The 21,664-nt window shown below is 46.8% G+C and overlaps 2 protein-coding genes across 3 annotated transcripts in view; one reads left to right on the top strand and one right to left on the bottom strand.

Annotated features, from left to right (window-relative positions):
• The window catches only part of LOC135918956 (cerebellar degeneration-related protein 2-like), a 146,805-nt gene extending 144,421 nt beyond the window's left edge, over nucleotides 1-2,384 (bottom strand). For both annotated transcript variants that reach the window (XM_065452671.1, XM_065452672.1), the window contains exon 1: nucleotides 1,994-2,384. In XM_065452671.1, coding sequence (XP_065308743.1) covers nucleotides 1,994-2,093 — 100 coding nt within the window. In that variant the 5' untranslated portion in view covers nucleotides 2,094-2,384. The remainder of the gene's footprint in view (nucleotides 1-1,993) is intronic.
• A 501-nt stretch (nucleotides 2,385-2,885) lies between these two features.
• LOC135918931 (THO complex subunit 4-like) lies at nucleotides 2,886-19,624 on the top strand. Its single transcript, XM_065452630.1, has 5 exons — nucleotides 2,886-3,235; nucleotides 4,533-4,697; nucleotides 8,038-8,185; nucleotides 15,206-15,338; nucleotides 18,860-19,624. The coding sequence occupies exons 1-5, from the start codon at nucleotides 3,020-3,022 to the stop codon at nucleotides 18,969-18,971; spliced, it is 774 nt and encodes a 257-aa protein (XP_065308702.1). The 5' UTR covers nucleotides 2,886-3,019; the 3' UTR covers nucleotides 18,972-19,624.
• Nucleotides 19,625-21,664: the final 2,040 nt, after the last annotated feature.

The following is a 21,664-nucleotide window of genomic DNA, read 5'->3' as shown; positions in this document are numbered from 1 at the left end:
ACGTGACCTTCTTCTAGCGTACGCGGTTCCTTAACTTTTTATTAGTATTGAAATGTAGTGCACTTTTTGCTATTATAAGTTTTTCCTGACTTACAATGTGCAGATAAGCCTTCGTCTGTAGTGACTAGAAAAGTGGCGCTGCCTTCGCCTTCGACGAGTTGGCTTGGCTCGTCTGTCGACAGAACAACGACGACGAGGCCCATCCAGCCATGACGTAGGCGTGTACTTGGGGGAAAACGCGGTACACATATAAGAAATATATATATACAACAACGCCAACTTATTGCACCAGCTTTTCATTTTAAAAAGTAGTTGAACATGTCTAAACGTAGGTGGTTAACCCCAGTTACACTCACTCCTGTGAAAGAAGAACGATGCGAGGCGGGCTATCGGCATCGCTCTCACTTCTCAGCGTTGCTGGAGAAGGGACTCTTACTTCCTTAGAGGCTGCTCAGATCGAAAAATTCTGCTGACTAAATATCCAGGCCCTTTTGGAAGTACCCACTGCAGATATAAACACTACCGATGGCGAACTTTGCGTTAAGCCATAAAAAAAAAACTAGGTCCTTAAAAAACGGTTGTCAGTCCCTTTAAGCGCCTTCGAAGTGAACCCGCTTGCCCATTATACAGAACCAATTTGTCTACTTGTAGAACGAATTTCGGCTATAACGAATGCATTTTCTTAAAGCGCGGACGCTGCTTCGTAATTGCGAGAACAGAACGCACCCCTTTACATCATCCTACTTGACGTTAGAAAAGCTGCGCGTGGCGACTACGGCGGCACTCTTAGCAATACGTGACGTCAGCAGTGTGAGCGGGAAACCAGGTGCTCTGTGGGGGAACGACGTCGCGGCCATCTAGTAACGTTGGTCGCGGCCACTGTCGGTAAGCAGTCGGTGCATGGCATGCGACATGCTCGGCCACCATCGCCTCTCGGCAGACGAGCTTCTCGCAGCACAAACAAAGGAATGAAGAAACGAGGCGGGAAAAGGAGATATAAAAGCTCGTCGCAAGGACGTCGCTCGGGAAAACACATCGACACCGACGGCATACTAAGCGAACGGATTCCGAAGGCGCCGCTGTAATCACAACCGGCTCTCGCGACGCCGATCTCCGCCGACTCCACCGCATGCCTGAAATCGAATAGGGGCGAATGCACTCGAAAGCGAACGCGCCAAAAAACACAATCGCCACGGCAGGGCTGCACGGCTTCAGGCTGCACCACTCTCGCTCTCTCCGTTTATTCATGTCGGAAGGGAACGCCTCGCGGGATCGAGATCGCGAGGTGGCCAACTCTTGCTCGTTTTTTTTATTTGTTTGTTTGTTTTTTCTTGCGCTACTCGTCTTAACGAAAAATAAAATGTCGGGCACGCCACCCCGAAATTGCTGCTTTTGTGGGTGCACAAAGCTGCCCGCAGTGTCACTTCGGTCATATACATAATCGCGATCGTGGCATTACAGGCACTTGTATAGTTAGCGGTTACCGTGAGGTCACGATTCGCTGTGTGTGCATGCACACATTTATTATAACACCGCAGACAGCGGTCGACGTACTGGACATGGTGCACACCGGTAGCGCGTGAAAAAGAAAAAGTGGTCTCGTTTTCAGCCCCCGTGAATCGCCTGTAGCAATGGTCGTACAGGACGTCGCCTCACAGGGAAACTCAATCCTTGCCATGCTCACACTTAGGTTTGTGCATTCGCGCGGTCAGCTGTCATTCCGGTTTCTCTCGGTACATTCGATAAGCTGGATATGTGTCACCGAAATTCGTAAGCCGGTCTGCGAAAGCCAGGAAAGAAACGGTTCTAACAAGAAACAAGCACAGGATGCTCTTCCTTGACTGAAAACCAGCCTCGATTGCAAGGGACCTTTCAGACGAAGCCGGAAAAGTGCCGTGTCCGAGTAAGAGTTAGGCCTACGGGCGCGTCGGGAAAGCCAGTCGAGAGTGCAGAGTCGCAGCATGTGGTGGGGTGAAAGACACGGTTAACTCACCTGTCTCGTACCAATCCTGCGTTTCATCGGCCGCCGAACTCGTGCTGGGAGCTCGGGACCGGGTGTCGCCGCTCTCGGGAGCGTCCTTGTCGGATTTCATAATTGCGTCCAGCCGAAACTCACGGATGTTGCAAGGAAAACTGCAGTCCGCGTAGTAGCAGTGTTGCAGTGCTCGCTAGAGCGACCAACGGAGGTGCAGAATGCCACGGGGTAAATTTCAAGAACGTTTTGTCAGTGCGGTCTGCCAGTCGAACTGGCATATTGGCCGCCGAAGGCGATTTCGGCCTCACCCGAAACAAAAGGGCATAACTGGGGCAAATACGGCCGCCAAACACGCGATCACATTCGCAAGCAGACGGTTACAATTTGTGCTGCATTTTCTTCTGCTTTTCTGCCAAGCGCATTGTTGCTTAACGATTAACATTTATGCGCTAAATTAAGACGAAAACATAAGTCAATTTTTACTTTACATTATAATAGTATAGCTTGGCAATCACTTGTATTTCTGTTATTTTATTTTGGAATTTAATTATGTTTTAATTAAAAAAAGCTCCAGAAATGGTTTTCTTATAGTTCAAATTTAAGTCTCAAAGGCTGTGTTTTTGTACGGCAGACTAAGATCCCCTAAAGTATACAAACGTCTTTGTTTAAAAAAAATGTGACGTTACTGCTACGCTGTTCTTGCTCAAATTTTGCAGCAACATTTTATTGTGCACAAAAATAAACTGTGTCCAAAACATGACGTCTATTGTGTGTTTTGGCATCTTGCAATCGTTTCTGGTAAATGCAACTCGGTAAATACATAGCCTTTGAGATCTAAACGCCACCTAAAAAGGCCACCATTTAAGTCTGCGGCGCTGCAGTCGCTTGCGTTCATTCCCAGAGTCCTCCGCGATAGTTTTGTTGTCCGCCATAACAGGAGAGAAAATTTTTTGTATCTGCGTTCCGGTAGTGCACGCCGCTGTTTTACGGGTCACTCTAGTGGATCATCTGTTGAACGAGTAGCTGCACATTTCCAGCGTCACCATGGCAGACAAAATAGACATGTCCTTGGACGACATCATCAAGATGAATCGGAGCCAGTACCGGACTACGCGAGGCCGTGGCAGGGGCCGTGGTCGAGGCGCGGGCAGCTTCGCTGGACGCGGAGCGGCACGTGGATTTGGAGGAGCCGGTGGCGGTGGTGGAGCTGTTCGAAGAGGCACGCTTAGAGGACGTGTCCGTCAGCAGCCCTACACTAGGGTGAGGTAGCGGCCTGCACGTTTACTTGGCTGCTTCGTGGAAGTGAAAGGCGATATCGTTCGGTACTACCGGCGCGCCAAAGTGCTCATGTTTAGGCCTTTGTCATTGCGCTATTGAATGTGCTTCGGTAGCCACTGGCGCGCTGACTAATATTAGGCCGGCGGGTTTTAGACGTGCTGCTACGCGACACAATTGTGCGGCGTTGCGTGTGCGATAAACGTGTCTCGGCCTGTTCTGGAGCGAACCACGAATGCTGCCTCCGTATTTGCGATTGGGTTGCGGAATGCGCGCGGCGGGCTTTTTTCTCTACGTCGTCTAGCTGTTGTGGATAGTCGTTTCGGAATGGTGGCGCTAGGCGCAAAATTCTATGGGCTTCAATCACCATGCGTAGAGGGGCCTGTATTTAGGATTGTATATTGTGTCGTAGCGTGTTCACATTGTGCGAGGCGAAGTTTAAAATTGAAGCACGTAAGCCCTGCCCGCATTAGCTGCTCTATTTGCCGCTGCGTCATTCAGAAATGGCATCATTTCGATCGTTTTCTATCGTGCGCCTCAGCGCGGTAATGTTTTACTTAGCCACGTAATATGTATATGTAGTTTCGCTTCCATTCGTTATTACAGCGGGCCAACATGCGTATAATCTTCTAGTAAGTGCAGGAAAGTGTAGCTCAGTAAGATATTCTTACGCTAGAATTAAGTATATATGCATTAATAAATTTAGTCCCTTCAAAAACGGACGGATTGTTCTGAAGTAAGGAATTGCATCCGAGTGTTGATTTCAGAGCCATTTGAAAACGGGACTATCACTGTCAACCAGTCTGAAAACACTGATATTCCACTTCAGGGCGCTAAGTGGTGCTGATAATGAGTTTGTTTATAATTGAATACACACGTTCCATTTGGTCAGTGAAGGTACCTAACCTGTGGGACCAAATAATGGGCAAGCGAAACAATAAAGGTGAAAAAAATTAGTCTGAAACAAAAAATAAATTCCTCATAGCCATAGTTCGAGTGGTTTTTCAAGAAAAGCTAATGTCTGCTAAAGCTAATGCAGAACCAGCAACACCCGTGAGCTACATTTCGCTTGAATTGGTGACCCCAGCACTGTAAACAGGAAAAGTACCAGTTTTTGTTGTAACAAGGAAAGCTTAACAACAGTTAGCAGTAATATTCACTATGTATAAGTTTTGTGTGCTTATTTGAGCATGCCTGTGAAATAGTGTTTACGATCGCATAGTTGATGTAGAAAGGAACATGCAACATTTATGAGCCTTGTTTCTATGGCGGCTGTTTGCAGAGCTTTACGCAAACCAAAGAGCTTCCTGACCGGTGGCAGCATGACATGTATGATGGAGTTGGCGCTCGACGTGCCTTGTCCGGCGGCCTCGGAGGTGCTGGCATGGGCCCCTCCAAGCTGCTGGTCTCCAATCTTGACTACGGAGTGTCTGACGCTGACATCAAGGTGTGAATCTGCATTCCTCAATTTCGTGACAATTCTGTCTGGGTTGTAGTTGAAAGATAATATCAAGTTTTGTGGCACATACGACTGGTCTTTCAAGAATACTGTCAAAGCGATCTGGTGGTTGTGTAAAACAAGAATGAAGCTGTATTACTCCAACAAAGGACTTTCGTAACATTATTCCATCTTTAACACACACCATAGAAACATGCTTATTGTCATGATACCGCTTAGTTACTTGATTTAAAATTATGCCAGAATGCTTGGGAATGGCCATTTAAATGTGCCATTAGCAAGCATCGGTTTGGCAGCCTCAGGAATTTTCTCGAGGTTCTCAATTCTCAGTAAAGTTTCATTCGACGTTCAGCTGTGACATGTGGTCGTCTGTACATAACAGCACTGTTTAAAGTTGTATAGACCCCTTTCTTCGATGGGGGCAAAATGCAAAAACACCTGTGTACTTAGATTTAGGTGCACGTTAAAGAACCCCAGGTGGTCGAAATTTCCGGAGTCCTCCACTACGGCGTGCTTCATAATCAGGAAGTGGTTTTGGCACGTAAAACACCATACCTTTCATGGCGATCCTGTGGGCGCTGCCATGTTTCATCACATGGTGACATGTCCATGGAAGGTCTCCATTGTCTGCGTGTTTAGAATGCATGTGCATGATGCCATTGCAGCTTGGCAAACCTTTGTTTTGGTGGATGTCGTAGAAAGTGACTGGTGGGACAACACGAAGCTTTGGCATTGGCTTCAAAAAACATGTAAGTGCTTTCGAAGCTCATTACACCTTGTCCAAACAATGCGAGCAGCATATATGGTGCTTGTATACTAGAAGTGGTGCTGGAAATGTATGCCAAACTGTACAGACTCTTCACTTAAGAATTTATTTAGTATGAGTGCCTCCTGCTCTTCGTTCGTTTGCCACTCGCTTTAAAGCAGTGGCTTCTCATGTTTCCTACTCGGTAGCATTAATCGCAGCAGTCACTATCAGATCATTTTCTGCCTAATCGCTTGCAGGTGTACTCATTTGCAGATTTGTTCTTGTCGCGCTGAATACTTGGAACATAGATATTCTCTACTTTGTATTATAGCTTGTAATGAAGACATATTATTGCTAGTAATTCACCGATTCTGTGGACTGCCACGAATCATTGAACTTCGCACGTTCGTGTGCTGTCGATCTAGTCCGTCACCCAAGCTTTGGCGGATTGATCTTATGCTATCTTCGGCTGGTCGCTTTCATCCCCCGAAGCAGAGTCGGGCAGATCCGGCGTTCCTCGAGCTCAGAGGTAGAGGACGAGCGCGCAAGCCAAACGTGCGACTCGCTCTCGGAGGAGGCAATGGCAGATGCTAAACCACGTGACTACTACCAACGGCCGATGTTTCGCTTATCGAAAGCTCCCGGCGCTGCCGGGAAAACCGGCGGACGCGCTGGCGGGACGAGCATTCGTCGCAGTGGCCTAGGTTGCCTAGGTTACGGTGGGCCGTCGCCAACAGCAGCGACGCGGCTCTGCGATGACGTTTCAATTTCGACGACTGCTCCGACGACAGGGCTCGGAGCGCCTCAGAGCGCTCGAAGGTGGAGGAGAGCAATCGAGAAGAACCAGCCGAACGCAGGGCGGGCACCCTCTTTCAACCAGCCGAAGACAACGCCGCTCGCGAGAGCGCTCCAGAGCGCTCAGAAACGACCAGTCGAAGATGGCATTAGAGTATGCCCGTTCACTTATTATTAATACATGGGCGTAAGTTTGATCGCGAGTTGGGGGGTGGATGTGTGAGGATGACGTATGAGAAACAATACTGCGCCAGGAAGCGATGCTGCATACTTTGTCACTGTGTAGTGAGCGGTACCATCTTTTGCCGGTGTTGCACGATTGGAGTCTTTTGTTTAGAGGTTAGCAATGCAGCACTAATGGATTAGCGTTTTTTCTTTTTAAGTCAAGGCAAACGGGCAACACATGCACTTCTTGAGTAGCAGTGGTCCATAAACTTGGCCAGACAGATTCATTCCATTCCTTAAAATGCCGCTCACTATTTTTTGCAGCAAACTACTGGACACGTCTTCCCTCTACTGTTCCACATTTTGCAGCATGCATAGGGCACATTGCCTTAGTGATCACGCAGTTGCATTCTCGACAGCTGATCACACAGTAGCAGGGCAGAAGCATTAATGGTTTAGCATTTGCATGAGGCAATCTCTGGTGCAACGCGGGAAGTGCCATCTCGTTCTAGAGCAAACAACTCTGTGAAAAGGGTCTATGGTCTTCTACCGAAAAAAAAATTGCTGCTTGAACTTTAATTTCTGCTGTACACTCGAAGCTCTTTATATGAACCACTGATGAGTCTAGCTTGTCTGCATTTTTCTGTTGACATTTCCAAATTTGTTGCTTCGCACTACTTGAGGGTTTGATTGCATGCACACCTCAACATAACCACAGGCTGTAATGCTCATCAAGGGTTGTGCAAAGAGAGATCTTTTGCCACGGTCACTGTAGCAATCTCGCCGAATGTGTGCACCTTGACCATCTAATACAACAAGAATCAGTGTAATCGGTGGAACATGCACGCAGCTCTCTCCAAGCTAAGAGCCAATTGTTTTCACCGTTTGATGTTATTTACCTAATTAAAGCTAATGTTTGGTTTTGGAACATAAGGAAGTAATGTACATCGAGTATTGCAGAAGGCACTGAGCTGAACAAATTAACCAACACCTGGCAGCCAAATAATATTGCCTTAGTTTGTGCTTTACGAACTTTCAATTTGAGTTTTAAGTAATTGAGTTTCCCGTTACAGTTGTGGTTGCATCATGTAAAGCTTGAATTTTGGTGTTACTGTGATACAAAGTGAAATAGCTTTAGGTGGATGTGCACAAAAAAAAGCGCTTTTTCTTGGAAATAAGGCTCATGATGGTATTTAGGTGGCGCTGTATTTCTAGATGCATTCACACTTGCATCCTGACCTGCCGTGGTGGCGCAGTGGCTTTAGCGTTGCAATGCAAAGCCCGAGGGCACGAGATCGAATTTCGGCTGCAGTGGCCACATTTTGGTGGAAGCGAAATGCAAGAATGCCCTTGTACCGAGCATTGGTCGCACATGAAAGAAACCCTTGTCAAAATTAATTCAGTCCCCCCCCCCCCCCCCCCCCCACTACTGCACACCTCAGTCATATGGTAGTTTTGGCATGAAAAACCCAATAATATAATTCATCTTTAACGTGTGCCTTGAGCTCCTTAAAAGATAATCTTTATTATGAGTGACATATACACAGCATTTCAGTGTCTGACAATTGTCTAGCTTTCTTCATGTGTCCTTAAATGCTGATGATGGACTGACACTTGCAGGAGTTGTTTGCTGAGTTTGGTCCTCTGAGGAAGGCAGCTGTGCACTACGACCGTTCTGGGCGCTCGCTGGGCACTGCAGACGTGGTTTTTGAGCGGCGCACAGACGCTGTTCGGGCAATGAAGCAGTACAACGGCGTGCCTCTCGATGGTGAGTGAGCCTGTAGATCATTTACATTCAATAGGCAAGTCTGTGAGGTTGACCTTTATGATTGTGCATTGGCAAGCAAAGCTGAGCTTGTCTAGAATGGTACAGTGAAATAGTGATACAGTTGACTCCCAATTATTCGACGTCTGTTAATTGGAAGTGAAGCGAGGGTCCTGCAAGTTCTGCATGCAATCCTATAGAAAAAAATACTTGGTAATCGAAAGATAAGGGTCTTAAATATCGGGTAATTAGAAGTTATTTTTTATTTGAAAGCCTCGAGGCTATTTTAATGTTCCATAAATTTGCTATTTTTAAAGTGAAAAAACAACTGTGTGTTTTGCACTAGTATCGTCGCCATTGCAGCTGACCGCAGCACCATCGCTTGCGAAGTGTCAAGCTTAAACCATCTGGCCTATTTTTAAAGTGCAAGGGCAGCTTTGTGTTAGTCGTATCGTCGCCATCACAGCTGACCATCATGAAGCAGAAAGATTAAGCGGTCAAGCCCGGTGCAAGCAGCACATAAGCATTTTTGTCTCCGTGTCTTTCCTCAAGTTGGTTCGCAAGTGCGTTGCTTTCGTTCCACTGATGTTTCCACGAGCTGCATTTCGGTTGCACTCACGAAGTTGGCAACTCATGGGTCCTATCGCACGCTTGACTTGGTGATGAAAGTCAAGACTTTGAAAGTACAGTGAAACCTCGTTAAACCGTAGTCAGCCGGAGCTCGGAAAAAGTACGTACTAAACGGTAGTACTGTTTAAGCGAAATAGCATGAGATCGCCCACTTACCTGTCGAAAACGGAACTCGGAGAGAGTGCGATGAAAGAGAAAAAAACATGCAGTATTTATTCACTTCGCGGGACGTAAGTGTTATTTTCGTTTGATGTCGCGGCGGCCTAGCACGACGACAGCGGACTCAAACTTACTGAAGCTGCGTGCCAGCTTCTCAGCCAGCGCCCCCTCCTCTCGGCAAACACTCGCACGGCAGATTCCTTGTTGGCGTTACGTATTCTCCGTGCACGCGCGCAGTAGTGCTGCATAAGTCCCGGGGCGCCTTTTTCATTGCCGGGTGCCGGAGTTCGGAAAACTTTTCGTTTGGAATAGTTACGTTATCGCGCCCTTGTTCTCCTTGCGACGATCGCATTCATGAGGCTGACGTAACGCGCAGCTTCTGCCACTGTCGGGCCTGAATAGCCCGTGCTGTCGCTTTCCGTGTCGTCCTCATCACTGTCGCTAGTTGACACTTCGGCAACAACAGCGGCAACGATGGTGAAAAGTCGAACCTCGTAGCCGACATCTTTCGCGGTCGCAGCAGCGCTGCCGAGCAACTTCGCATTCCAAATGCCACACACTGTAGTCAACAGCAGATCCATGTCGCGGGCCAGCGCCGACTTCTTCGTGTCACGTTCGGTAGGACAGACGATGTCTAATTTTTCTTCTATGCTGAGCACCCGGCGTCTTTTTTATCCTAGCTTCGGCATGACGCGAGTCCTCGCTTGCACGACGCCACAACACACTCTGGCACGGCGTCCATGCGGCATCGAAATGATGTTGATGTTGATGCGGCTTCACGTGCAAACGCACAGGGCGCTTGGAGGCCGTTGTACCGATCTCCGAGGCTTGTTCTGCCGGGCCGCCCGATGGAGATGACGCACCGCCGTTTGCGCGACGAAAAGTGGAAACGCTACGTTTTAACCGATGCGTACGCAATAAGCTGGTACGGTTTATGCGGATACAAAATACATTATGTTCAATGGCCGCTGAGTCGGGGAATTGACTTTACTACTTTTAAACCGAAACTACTGTTTAAGCGGGTACGGTTTAACGAGGTTTTACTGTAGTTCAGAAATGCAGCACCGTCAAGGAAGACATTGCATGGAAATATGGTATCAAGAACAAGTGCTCGTTGCTGGCTGCTTTTGAGAATGGTTAATTCAAGATGTCTCGAAAGAGAATGCGCCCTGGCACCTACCTGGAATTAGAACAAGCGCTGCTCCTTTGGATTAGGGAAGCACGAAGCAACCAACTTTATCTCAGTGGTGATGTCGTTGCAGCAAAAGCCCTGACCCTTGCAGCGATCTTAGGGATTGACAACATTGTTTCTTCCGATTGATCGCTGGCGCGCTTCATGCATCGTCATGACCTGGTTTTTAAAAGCGTCTGTGGAGAGAAGGCGTCAGTCAACCAGGGAACTTGCGTGACGTGGAAGGAAGAAAAGCTTCACGAGTACATGAACGAATATCAGCCGGAACACATATTTAATGCTGATGAGACTGCACTTTATCAGATGTTATCAGAGAAGACTGACATTCAAGGACAATGATTGTGCTGGAGGAAAGCGTAGTAAAGACAGGGTGTCTTGATTGTGGCCAGCATATCTCGCCTGCTGGTGACCGGAAAGGCCACTGAGCCTAGATGTTTTAAAGGCGTCAAAACGCTTCCTGTGGACTACATAGCTAACAGGTAGTCATGGATGACTTCGGACATTCTTAAAGACTGGCTGCAAAAACTGGATCGCAAATTCGCGTCATCAAACCGTAATGTTTTTTGTGGACTAGTGCAGTGCCCGTATGAATGTCTGCCTTGCTTACTTGCCAGCCAACACTGCATTGGTGTTGCAGCTCATGAAACAGGGAATTACAGAAAAGTAAAGGTGTTGTACAGTAGTAAAACACGTTGTAGGGCTAGTTGGTGCATAGTTTATAATAGATGAAGCGCCAAAAGTGACGGCACACAAGAAGAAATACAGACAGGACAAGGCGCTTCCTGTCTGTATTTCTTCTGTGTGCCGTCACTTTTGGCGCTTCATCTATTGTAAGTGTTGTACAGAAAGCATCTTCTCAAGCGGGTGGTATTGCGCATGAACAACTCCACTCAGTATAAGGTGAGCCTTCTCAGTGCCATCCACATCTAGGACAAGCTTGGGGTCACATTAAAAAAGAAAGCATTGCCAACTGCTTCAGGGGAATGATTAGTTTTGTTCAATGGGGAAGCACAGAGAAGTGAGCTTGATGACTAGCTCTTGGCGACAATCATTTCGAAGTGTATGTTGCCATGGGAAGCGCATTTCATATGTGTGATGCGCTGACGAACATTGAAATCTGTGAGATTGTTAGACTCCAGAAGGCTAGTAAAAAAAGTGACATTGACAACGACGTTGAAACTTGGCCACAACTGTGGGCCTTGCCCTCATGCAGCGGTTTTTTGCTGCGGAGAACTGTATCGTGTGCGCCTGAGCAAGACTAGGTATGTGGTGGTTGGGCATCAGCTTGCTCGTCTTTTTTTTTTTTTTTAGGTTCTCTTGTATAGCTTTGTGCGAAACGGTGGTGCATGCAGTGAAGTGGTTAGGAAAAAGAAGGAAGTGCTTGCTATCAGCTCGTCTGCTTCCATGGTGGCCAAGTGTGATACATCTCCTTTCCCTTAATGAGAAGAAAAAAAGAAAAGAAAGGAAGGACGTTATAACCATAGGGTAATAAAGAATAGCTAAGAGACTTGATGAAATTTCACGTCGTATTGCAGCCGTTGAAGCTTATTGCGCTGACGGGGGTCGACCTGCGGGGCTCTGCCTCCAACGCCTCCACTTTAGAGAAAACCCGTCTGTTGGCTTGCGGATGACCAGTGAAGGCAAGCGCACTTAGGCCTTGTTCTGGAAGCTGCTATCTTTCGTTTTATGGGCTACTATTTTCAGCATTGCTGTTGTCATCTTCATCCAGCTATATTTTTCCTGCGTTTGGAGCAGGTGTTGTCTGTTCAGCCTTAGAAGCCTTCCATCGTCTGTCTCCACAATGTGGGAACGGAAGGCCACTTTTTAAAGCACTCTTGCCTTACATGACCAGTTGTCATCCAGTATGTGCACCGTGTCTCCTTGCTGCATAGGGTGCAGCATTTTGCCGTTGGCCTGCTGTTGATACTTGACTATTGGGCGTCCCCCCTCAGTGCTGCATTTCGGAACATTGGTGCGCAGGTGCCATCCCTGTAACAGTTGGGCAGGTGAATGGCTATCCTCTAGGACAGACACACGATAAGACAAGAGTTATAACCAAAAATCGTCACAAGATTCAGTGATCTTTTTTATGATGCGCTTGGCTATCTGTGCTCCCTTTTCAGCAAGTCCATTTCATCTCGGAAATCGCGGTCTTTTTCAGTACCCTGAATGATGACGTTGTCGACGTAAACGCGTACTCCTGGAATGCTTTCAAAGATCTGTGTCTTTTGAAGGACCCTACTGGCAGACGAAATGCCGAATGGTCGCCTCAGGAACCGATAGTGCCCAAAAGGAGTGGCGAACGTGCAGACCTGCGATATATCTTCCTCTAGGGGTATCTGATGAATACTTGAGTTCACATCAAGTCGTGAGAAAAATAGGGCTTGTTGTGACAGCTTACTTTCTATATCTATGCAGGTAGGCATCAGATAGTGCTCACATAATATATTCTTGTTTACTTCCCTATGGTCAATGCATACTCTGAGAGCGCTGGTCTTTTTTCATACCACAACGAGGGGACCTACCCATTCAGTGGGTTCTACTTTTACGATGATGGATGCCTTTTCCATCCGTGCCAGCTCATCACGAAATGGTTGCTTCAGTGCCAAAGGTGCCTTCCGAGCAGGTTGTACGACTGGAACCAACTCTGGTCGCAGAACCATTTTGTACTTTCTACACAGCCCGTTCCGTGAAACAGATGTGCTAATTCTATTTTTGGCCTTGCTTTTCCACTTTGCCTGACTGAGTCTGTTTACTGGGACAATGCCAAACTGAATGCATGTGCTTAAGCCACTGATCGTGTGGCGTCCTTTCTTCATGATAAAAAAAAGCAGTATCACTTGTACTGTTTATCTCTATTGCTTTAGTGGCAGCACCGAACATGCTTGATCCCAGGGCAGTTGTAGGCAGACGGCACTCTTGCGCAATGCATTCACTTTCAAGATGTGTTGAAATATACTAAACAGAATCAAGTTGCCTTGGGAACCCGTGTCGATTTTCAGTTCTATCTCGTGACCAGAGACCATGCCACGCCCTGTCCAGTCTTTTCCTAGTTTTGTGCTTGCATCACAGATGCTGATGTCAAGAACATCAAAACTATCTTCATGATCTTCTTGAATGCCGTGAACATGCGGGTTCTTGCAGCATGCTGAAAAGTTATTATTAGTACATGCGTAGCAGGTTCTTCCGTAGGCTGGACATTGCCATGGCGCATGCACCCAACCATAGTGCTTGCACCGCCCTTTCTGTTCTTCGCCGCATTCAAATCGGCAAGAGAAGTCTACTTGCATGCACTCATTTGCCCATGCCGCATTTTGTTGTGCCACCGCTTCAGCTGCTTTGCACATGTTTTCGGCATTTTGTAGAGTCAAGGGTTTGTCCCACAATGTTTTCTCAGATGGTCCTGTTATCAGTCCCGAATAAAATCTAGTCCCTAATCATCCACTCTTCAAGGGTCCCGAAATTGCAAAGTTTGGCTTGCATCCTCAGGTCATGCGCAAACTACTCAAATTGCTCTCCCTCATCTTGAACTCTCATACGGAACACAGGGCATTTGTAAACCTCATTCCCTTGGTCAATTCTGTATGCATCAAACTTCCGCACTAGTGTCTCGTAGTCATCCTTGAGCGCGCGCGCATTCGGCGAATGTGAGGTTGTTATAGACCTCAAGCGGGATAGTCTGCCCAGGTAGCCGTCAGGAATAGGTCCAGTCTTTGCTTAAAGATTTCCTAGTTTCTTCTGACGTTGCCGGTTAACTGCAGTGGGCAGGGTAGTTTTAAGGCATCCATGTCTTGCTACCCGCTGCGCTGCTGCGGGCACTTCTGACACCATGCATCAAGTGTGCCTGAGCAAGACTACATATATGGTCTTTACGTCTCTTTATTAGGTTCTCATTTATAGCTTTTGTGCGAGAGGGTGGCGCAGGTGCTGAAGTGGTTAGGGGAAAGGCAGATACGCTTGCTGTCAGCTCGTCTGCTTCCGTGGTGGCCAAGTATGATACAAGAACAAAGCAGAACTCGTGACACATCTAGTCTGCAGAACTTACTTTCCGCAGCAGGATTCCGCAAGCAGAAGTAGACAGCAAATTACCGATTCTTTTCTTTCATATGCAGTGAGCTTTTAACTAACAAAAATGTCTATTTTGTTTCTTTGTCCGTAATTGGAAGTTTAATTCAAATTTTTTCAGTCTCCGTGAACTTCATATTAACGGGAGTCAACTATAGTTGCAGCTAATGTAGGTGGTTTATTCAGTGCAGCTCTTCTGCCCTGCACAGTTGCATCCATGTCTTGAGAAATATTCGCAGTGGCCCCAACAAAATCTCCTAGTCTCACTTTTTCGAGAAGTCTGATAAGAGCCCATGCACAAATTGAAATTCCAGATCACGCTACTGAGCACAGTTGGCCTGACGTGGTTAGTTACATGTATCGTTCTTGCTGCCAAAGTTGCAGTATGTTCCATGGCAAGATTTATCCTCAGCATTTTTTGCTTAAATTGTGACTTGAATAAAACTTGGCTTAATATGTTATTGCGGACTTTAAAAGGAATAGTTACGAAGCTAGAGTATGGTGCGCCATGCATGCTGCTCAGTGGACCACTGTATTATCGCTCTGTGAAGAAAGCAGACAGCTTAAACCACAGGGTATGCGCATTCCTGGAATGGCGAAACCCTCTCCACTTCTTTTCAAGAGTGTAAGTGCAGCCACAGCTTGCATTTTGCAGATTATATTGAGCACGATAGTACATCCGCATTGCCATTTTAGACTACTGGTCAGGGTTAATGATTTGATGAGATTGTTGCTTTTTCTTCATTCCCTCTGTCAGTGCAAGGTGCAGTGTGTACTTTGCTATTTACCCTGATATGCAACGTTCTGTGGACTTGACATTCTTTGCTGGTGCAGTGTGTCATGTTCTGTGTCTGGGCAACAGCTATGCCAATCAATGTGAATTGCAGCTGTCGTTTCCTGGTGCCCCCATGCAGCATTTGTAATGAGAGCGTGTGTGCGAATAGGTCCCTAACACTGCACTCTTTGTTGCAAACTAGGCCGCCCCATGAACATCCAGCTGGTCACCTCAGCAGTTGGTGCTGCTGCACTCTCTCCAGCATCACGGCTTGGTTATGCGGCAACAGGAGGCGGTGGGGCCCCTTCACAGCGTCCTCGTGGAGGTGGTTTCCGGTGAGTGTGATGATATTCATTGTAATGTGCACATTGTTTAGCAGCTGCTAGGATGTTGGTGTGCGTGTTTCCTTCGGTGTAGGGGATTATCTCCTTAAAGGGGGACGTGGCTTTGAGAATCAACTTCCTTATTTCTTCATGAATTTTGATGAAAGTTGCCACAAATGTTTAGAATGTCTCCCTGATTCTTCCGTAAAAGTTTTAGAGCGATATCTTGAAAACATATTCAATTTTATTGAGCAGAATTTTTTTCCCTCTTACTTTCTGGAGAGCCTGGGGAACTTAAAAAACGTGATAGAAGGCTTGTTAAGTATTGACTGCATAGCTAAGTGCATGCTGAAGGTTGCGACATTCTTGCTTTTTTTTTTTTTCGCAAGACAAATTTTTTGGAGTGCCATATTTCATGTTACCTTCACATCAAGGACACTTTCAGTGTAGACGAATAACCATATCGTAAACTTACAAAGGGTCAAGATCAAGCGAGAATGTAACAACCTGCACTGCAGCCCAAGGAATGTGACAAAACAAATGGAGTTCAAATATGGTAAATGGTAACAAAGAAATCAGCTCCAGAAACTTAGCAGAAAGGCAGAAAAACAGTTTTGAGAAAACGGCTCTCAAAGTTTCACCTTCTCTTCAGTTCTCTAAAAGGCACCAAATTTGTAGTCGGGTGTTTTGTGATGTGGGGCTTCTTCTACATTTGGCCTCTAATCTGGTGTGCTCCTCCCCCCTTTTCTTTCTATAGGGCCTTCTTTGCTGCTTTTGCTCTAGAAAGAGCATGGTGTCTAGGTTTCAAACCAAGTGACGTGCAAACTCTGTGTGGGCATGAATATAGTTCGTGTACATTCAGGCAGCCTGTACCCGCAGGCTGCCCGATTGATAGCAATCTCCAGTACAATCAGTCTGTGTGTGTGCGTGCGTGCGTGCGTGCGTGCGTGCGTGTGTGTGTGTGTGTGTGTGTGTGTGTGTGTGTGTGTGTGTGTGTGTGTGTGTGTGTGTGTGTGTGTTTAGAATTGACCATGTTACTAAATGAAGGCTCCGAGTGTCAGCAGCCTCCGAAGTCATCTTTACTTGACCATGGCTGTAGAACTTAGTATCAGAGAGCCAGTGATAGATATGCAGCTGCTAGGTGCTTTCCAGAATTGTACTTTTGTATGATGCCTCGATCACTTCTGCAGCCATGTGTCTGTGCCAGCCCAAGGGCCCTAGTGAACAGAGCTCATGATGAGGTTCTCTTTATGACGGGGTGGTGTGACAGATATTGCTATGAGCTATCGTGACAATAGTGTGAATGCGCAATATGCTTAATTGCGGGTCCGAGATGACGACGCTCGAAATGCCTAGCCGCGGATACAAGGAGCCAACGCACAATGTGCTTAGTCTCACAGTTTGAGGTGCCAACACGCGAAGTACCGTAAAAACTGGAATATGGGTCGAACTTTTTTTTAAAAAAACCATCGCGAAAAATCGACCTTCGACTTATATACCAGACATTGGCGGAAAAACTACGGAAGTTTTGCAACAATGGGCGGATAAAGTAAACAGCCTCCATCGCCATCAGCAGCAGTGCGGCATCTATGGCGGCGTGGCGACGCTGTGGCACCAGCATTTTGCGTTTCCAGTGTCGCAAAGTTATATTAATTAAAGGCTGCACTTTCATTTTGTTTCAAATTGAGCGGGAGCCGACGTCAATTCACAGTCGCCTTCAAGAAAAAGGCGATTGAGTACGCGGAAGCCCACGGCAACCTGGCGGCACAGCGCGAACTTGAAGTATCCGAAAAGAGCATTCGGTAGTGGCGGAGGCAAAAGCAACGTATTACAACTTGCAGCAACCAAAAGAAAACGTCATTTCGTGCCGGATCGCAGCGGACTGCAGAACTGGAAGGCAAGGTTGCGGAGTCCGTCCACAAGCTGCGTGTAAGATCGCTGCCTGTGACTGCCGAATGCATCCGTTTGAAAGCGGTAGAGATCGCACGCGCCTATGGACTGGGCAGCGAGAAGCACTCGTCATCCAACTCTGATCAAAGGCGTTGCTCTGATTCGGAGTAGCGCTTGCGCACTTCGTGCCCTTCTGTGTACTGTACACCCGACCAATTTTTAACAGTATCGCGCGACCATCGACGCGCGTGTTTGTCAGCACCTTATCATCACGGCACGGAGCGGCGAAATAGTGAAAGTAAGGGCATGTGTACACATGCGCGTATCTCGTTTGTTTCGCTGCTCAGCGCCGTTAATAAGGTGTTGACAAGCACGCGTGTCGATGGTTGCGCAATACCGCTAAAAGCTTGGCCCAGGTGCACTTGCGAGCAGCATTTAAATAAATACTGTCACCATTGTGCAACCCCCTGAGTCGCATTTGTTTCAGGGTAAGGGTGTCATGTCTTTCGGTACTTTTGCCATTGAAAAATATTTTTTTTCATGTTGAGAATTCGTTAGTTGGGGGATCGACCTATATTCTGGTCCGACCTATAGTCCGGTTTTTACGGTACCAAGTCGCGCAGTCCGAGGTACCGACGCGCAAAATGCCTAGTCGCGCGCTTGAGGAGTCTTCACTCGACACACTTATTCGCGCAGTCCGAGGCGCCAATGCACAAGATACTTAGGTGAGAGTCCGAGAAGACCACGCGTTATGTGCATGATCGCAGAGTCGGAGACTCCCTATGTGCGATGTGCTTCGTCGCGAATTCCGAAACACCGAGTGCTGGAAGGCTTAGCCGCATGTCCGAGGATTCCGTGTGAATCTTGGTCGCAAAGTCCGCGCCGCCAATGCTCAGAATGCTTGGTCGCGAGTCTGAAACGTCCACAAGCGTAGGGATGGGCTTTGCTACTGCAATGTCCACGTAGCGCCCGTTTTGACACATCGAGATTACGGTGAGTGGAGACGTCCAAACTCGCGAGGTGCAAGAGCCGAGCAGACGATGCGAGCGCCGGACCAATGGCGAACCGCGCCGGAGTCACGTGGCGGGCGCAGCCAATCGCAGACTCCGGCACAACCTTCAATCATTTGCTTTTTGTGCACTTGTTTCTGTATGGAGGAAATCGCTGAAGCAGCAAATTTTAAGACTGAGAAACATGCCTTCCAACGAGACCAAGATGGCAGCGCTCGGTCATGCCGTTCCATAGATATTGTGGCTTGAAAAACACTGTTCTTTCTTGATTTCCACGAGATTTTTCGCCACCTTGGCTGATAAACCGAATTTCTTAGAGCACTTCTAAGTGATTTACAGCGATGATATTTGGGTATCAGATAGAAAAATGGTTATAGAAACTGAAAATGTGATTTAAAAACGAATGTCCTGGCAATTTTTCGCGATGCGAAAGCTGTGTCCCCCCTTAACTCTATGCCTATTCTGTAATTGTTCTGTTCTCACATCTCGAGGGTTATCAGCATGGTACAAACATGTTTCTTACCGTTATTGCCTTTCAACCCACTAAGGATTGCTACTACAAACACCAGTGTGCTGAAACTTGTGAAATCAGCCTGGTGTGCACATAGACTCATCTGTGTGTCACATTCGCAGAGGCCGTGGCAGAGGCAGGGGCGGACGAGGTGGCGGCAACGTCCAACGCAAGGTGCCAACTGCAGAAGAATTGGATGCAGAGCTTGACGCCTACGTCAACAAGATGGAGTGAGAAAGAAGCACGCCAGGCCCCTTCGTTTGAGCACATCCCAATCCTCTTGTCAAGACGACAATGTGTGCTTATTTGAAGACCAGAACTTTCATATTTTTGTTTGTGGCTCACACATCACACAAAGAGCTTATAGAATTTTAGTACAGGCAGCATGAAGAGTGACCAAAGTGCAGGCCTGTTTTCTAGCTGCACTTAAAACATGGCTGGAGCTGCTGTGTGTTTCTGCATGGCTGTTGCACTTGTGTAGTTGCTGAGGAGATGTGCCACCACCCCTCATACACACAAAACTGTGCTTCATTCACTTTTTATGCTGCCTGTGAGTTGCGTAGCAATCCATAACTTGTGGACTCCTGGGATGAAAGGAGACCATCACAGCTGCAGTTCCTTTTTTTTTTCTCCCGAGAAACAAGCTTGCTTCTTCATGTCATAATTTCGCACATTATGTTGACCTTCTGTATGTCACTTCATCATGTCATTGATCTGAAACAGCCATCAATGAACATTTCATTGTTCATGTGCAACATTGCATGGGGGAAACTCAAGCGAGCAGTGCACACACAACTGTGGGTTTTTACCTTTTTCAAATTCACTCCACCTGCTCTCATTTCTCGTGTGAGCCTTCAAAGAATAAACTTTTTGTCTGAAGATTACAAGCTCTGTGCTTTGTTCCATCTTCTAGATATAAGTGTGGGCACTAGAATTTTGATTGTGTGTCCTTATAGTACCTGCATAATCCACACTCAGCAGTGTAGTTTCACTATTCTGAGCAACTGACCGTGAAAGTTCGGTCTTCTTGAAAAGGTATCGGAAAAATTGTTTTTCATGGAATGACACTGAACGGTTAAAATACCTGTGCCACCATTAGGCCTCTCTCTACGGTGTGGATTCCCATTGCAATGACCTTTGAGGACTGACCAAGGTAGCAGGATAGACTGACTTCGCCATGTTGACAGCACATGCACAATTGGCCTGACGGCCTTTATGGTGCCAGCAGTCCTTGCTGCTTTTCCTGATTGGCAAGTATAGTTATCTGCGCTGCACATCTGCTCAACTAAGTGTAGCACCAGTCTTCCTTTAAGAGAACACAAAGTGCTAGTTGCACATTCTAGTTTTGTCTCTTGCGCATGGTTGCATCATGAGCAACATCTACACCTTTATGTCATACTGCAGCCACATCTTAATTGGAACTCTTAGAGGCCTGAAAATTTGGACGAACTAAAGGAATCTCGCTGAAGGGGCGACTTAAGTGCAGCGCTGCATTAGGTGGCACATGTACTCTATGCTAACACGAGTGAGGCGTTCTGAAAGAGTAGCGTCACTGCCGGGTTGGAATTGCCGCTGCAGGAGTTGGCGGGCTGAGCGAGCAGTTGAGTGAAACTACAAAGAAAAAAAAAACGTAAGTGCTACTACTACTACTACTACTACTACTACTACTGGCATACTTTGCAGAAGCAGTGCTAGTGGTTATGTATACTTTATTGAAAGTTTGGAAGTGTTAAAAAAATTGACTCGCCATCCCGACCCTGCGAAAGTGGATGCCCAGCGAAGCTGTTGGAAAACCGCTTGAATTCCCTCGATGGGGATATAGAATGTTTTATTCTACCTAGTCTTATGGACACCATTGTTCAGCATTACAATTTTGCACTCTTACTCTCATTGTATTCACACTGCTGTTTGGGAGTCCACTTTGTGTGGTCTTCCTATAGCAGCCTTGCAATGAACTGACTGAGTATAAGGCACGTCTCCCTTTTATATATAAAATTTGAAGCCACTCACTGATTCGTATGCTGCCGTTGCCCCTTTCCCGCTGGAGCAGCTTATGCAACCATAATCATTACTGGAAACAAATGCAGGGAGAAGGAACGTGCCTCACATTGTTCACAGGTGCCCTATCATTCATCATGTTGTGACGCTTGTTTCGTGCTTTTCTTTATTGAAATGAATACTGAGCTGTGCGTTATATGTATGCCTTATTCCAAAGGAGGTGCACCTTTTTTTTTTTTTCTGACGGAAACGAAAAATTTTGACCAACTAGTGGCTAACAGCTTCGCTGTAAAAATGGCATGGACACCACGTTTTAAACACCACTTACAAGTCTTTACACTTCTGATCCTGCATGCTACCAGATACGAGTGGCTTTTGGGCTACGACTCGACGAGGGTGACTACGTTGAATGTTTCAGTTTTTATTTGTAGTGTTCCCAAACCAGTGTGGTTAGCAGAAAATTTGATGGTAAGTGAGGCTGATAACAGCATCACGTTAAAACAAGAACCACAAGTTTGTTCGAAGCCAAAGAAGCAAAGTTTCGACAAATGCATGTGCTACCCACCATTCTCGTGCTGGATCAAGACGCTGCATCGGCTGCATGCATAGGCTCCCCTCTAGTAACTTTAGTAAAAAACTGCTCTACCAGGGTAGACGTAAAACATGATTTGTGTAAGCATAAAATCTGCACCACCACACAAGGGCACCAAAATCAAGAAGTGAACTCCCTGAATTTAGTGATCATCATCATCAGACTGATTACGCCGACTGCAGGGCAAAGGCCTCTCCCGTACTTCTCCAACTACCCCGGTCATGCAATTATTGTGGCCATGTTGTCCCTGCAAACTACTTAATCTCATCTGCCCACCTAACTTTCTGCCACCCCTGCTACGCTTCCCTTTCCTTGGGATCCAGTCCGTAACCCTTAA

Source organism: Dermacentor albipictus, chromosome 8, assembly GCF_038994185.2.
Source record: "Dermacentor albipictus isolate Rhodes 1998 colony chromosome 8, USDA_Dalb.pri_finalv2, whole genome shotgun sequence".
Classification (NCBI taxonomy): domain Eukaryota; kingdom Metazoa; phylum Arthropoda; class Arachnida; order Ixodida; family Ixodidae; genus Dermacentor; species Dermacentor albipictus.
Note: the sequence above shows the minus strand (reverse complement) of the source record. Positions and strands in the feature narration are given on the sequence as shown.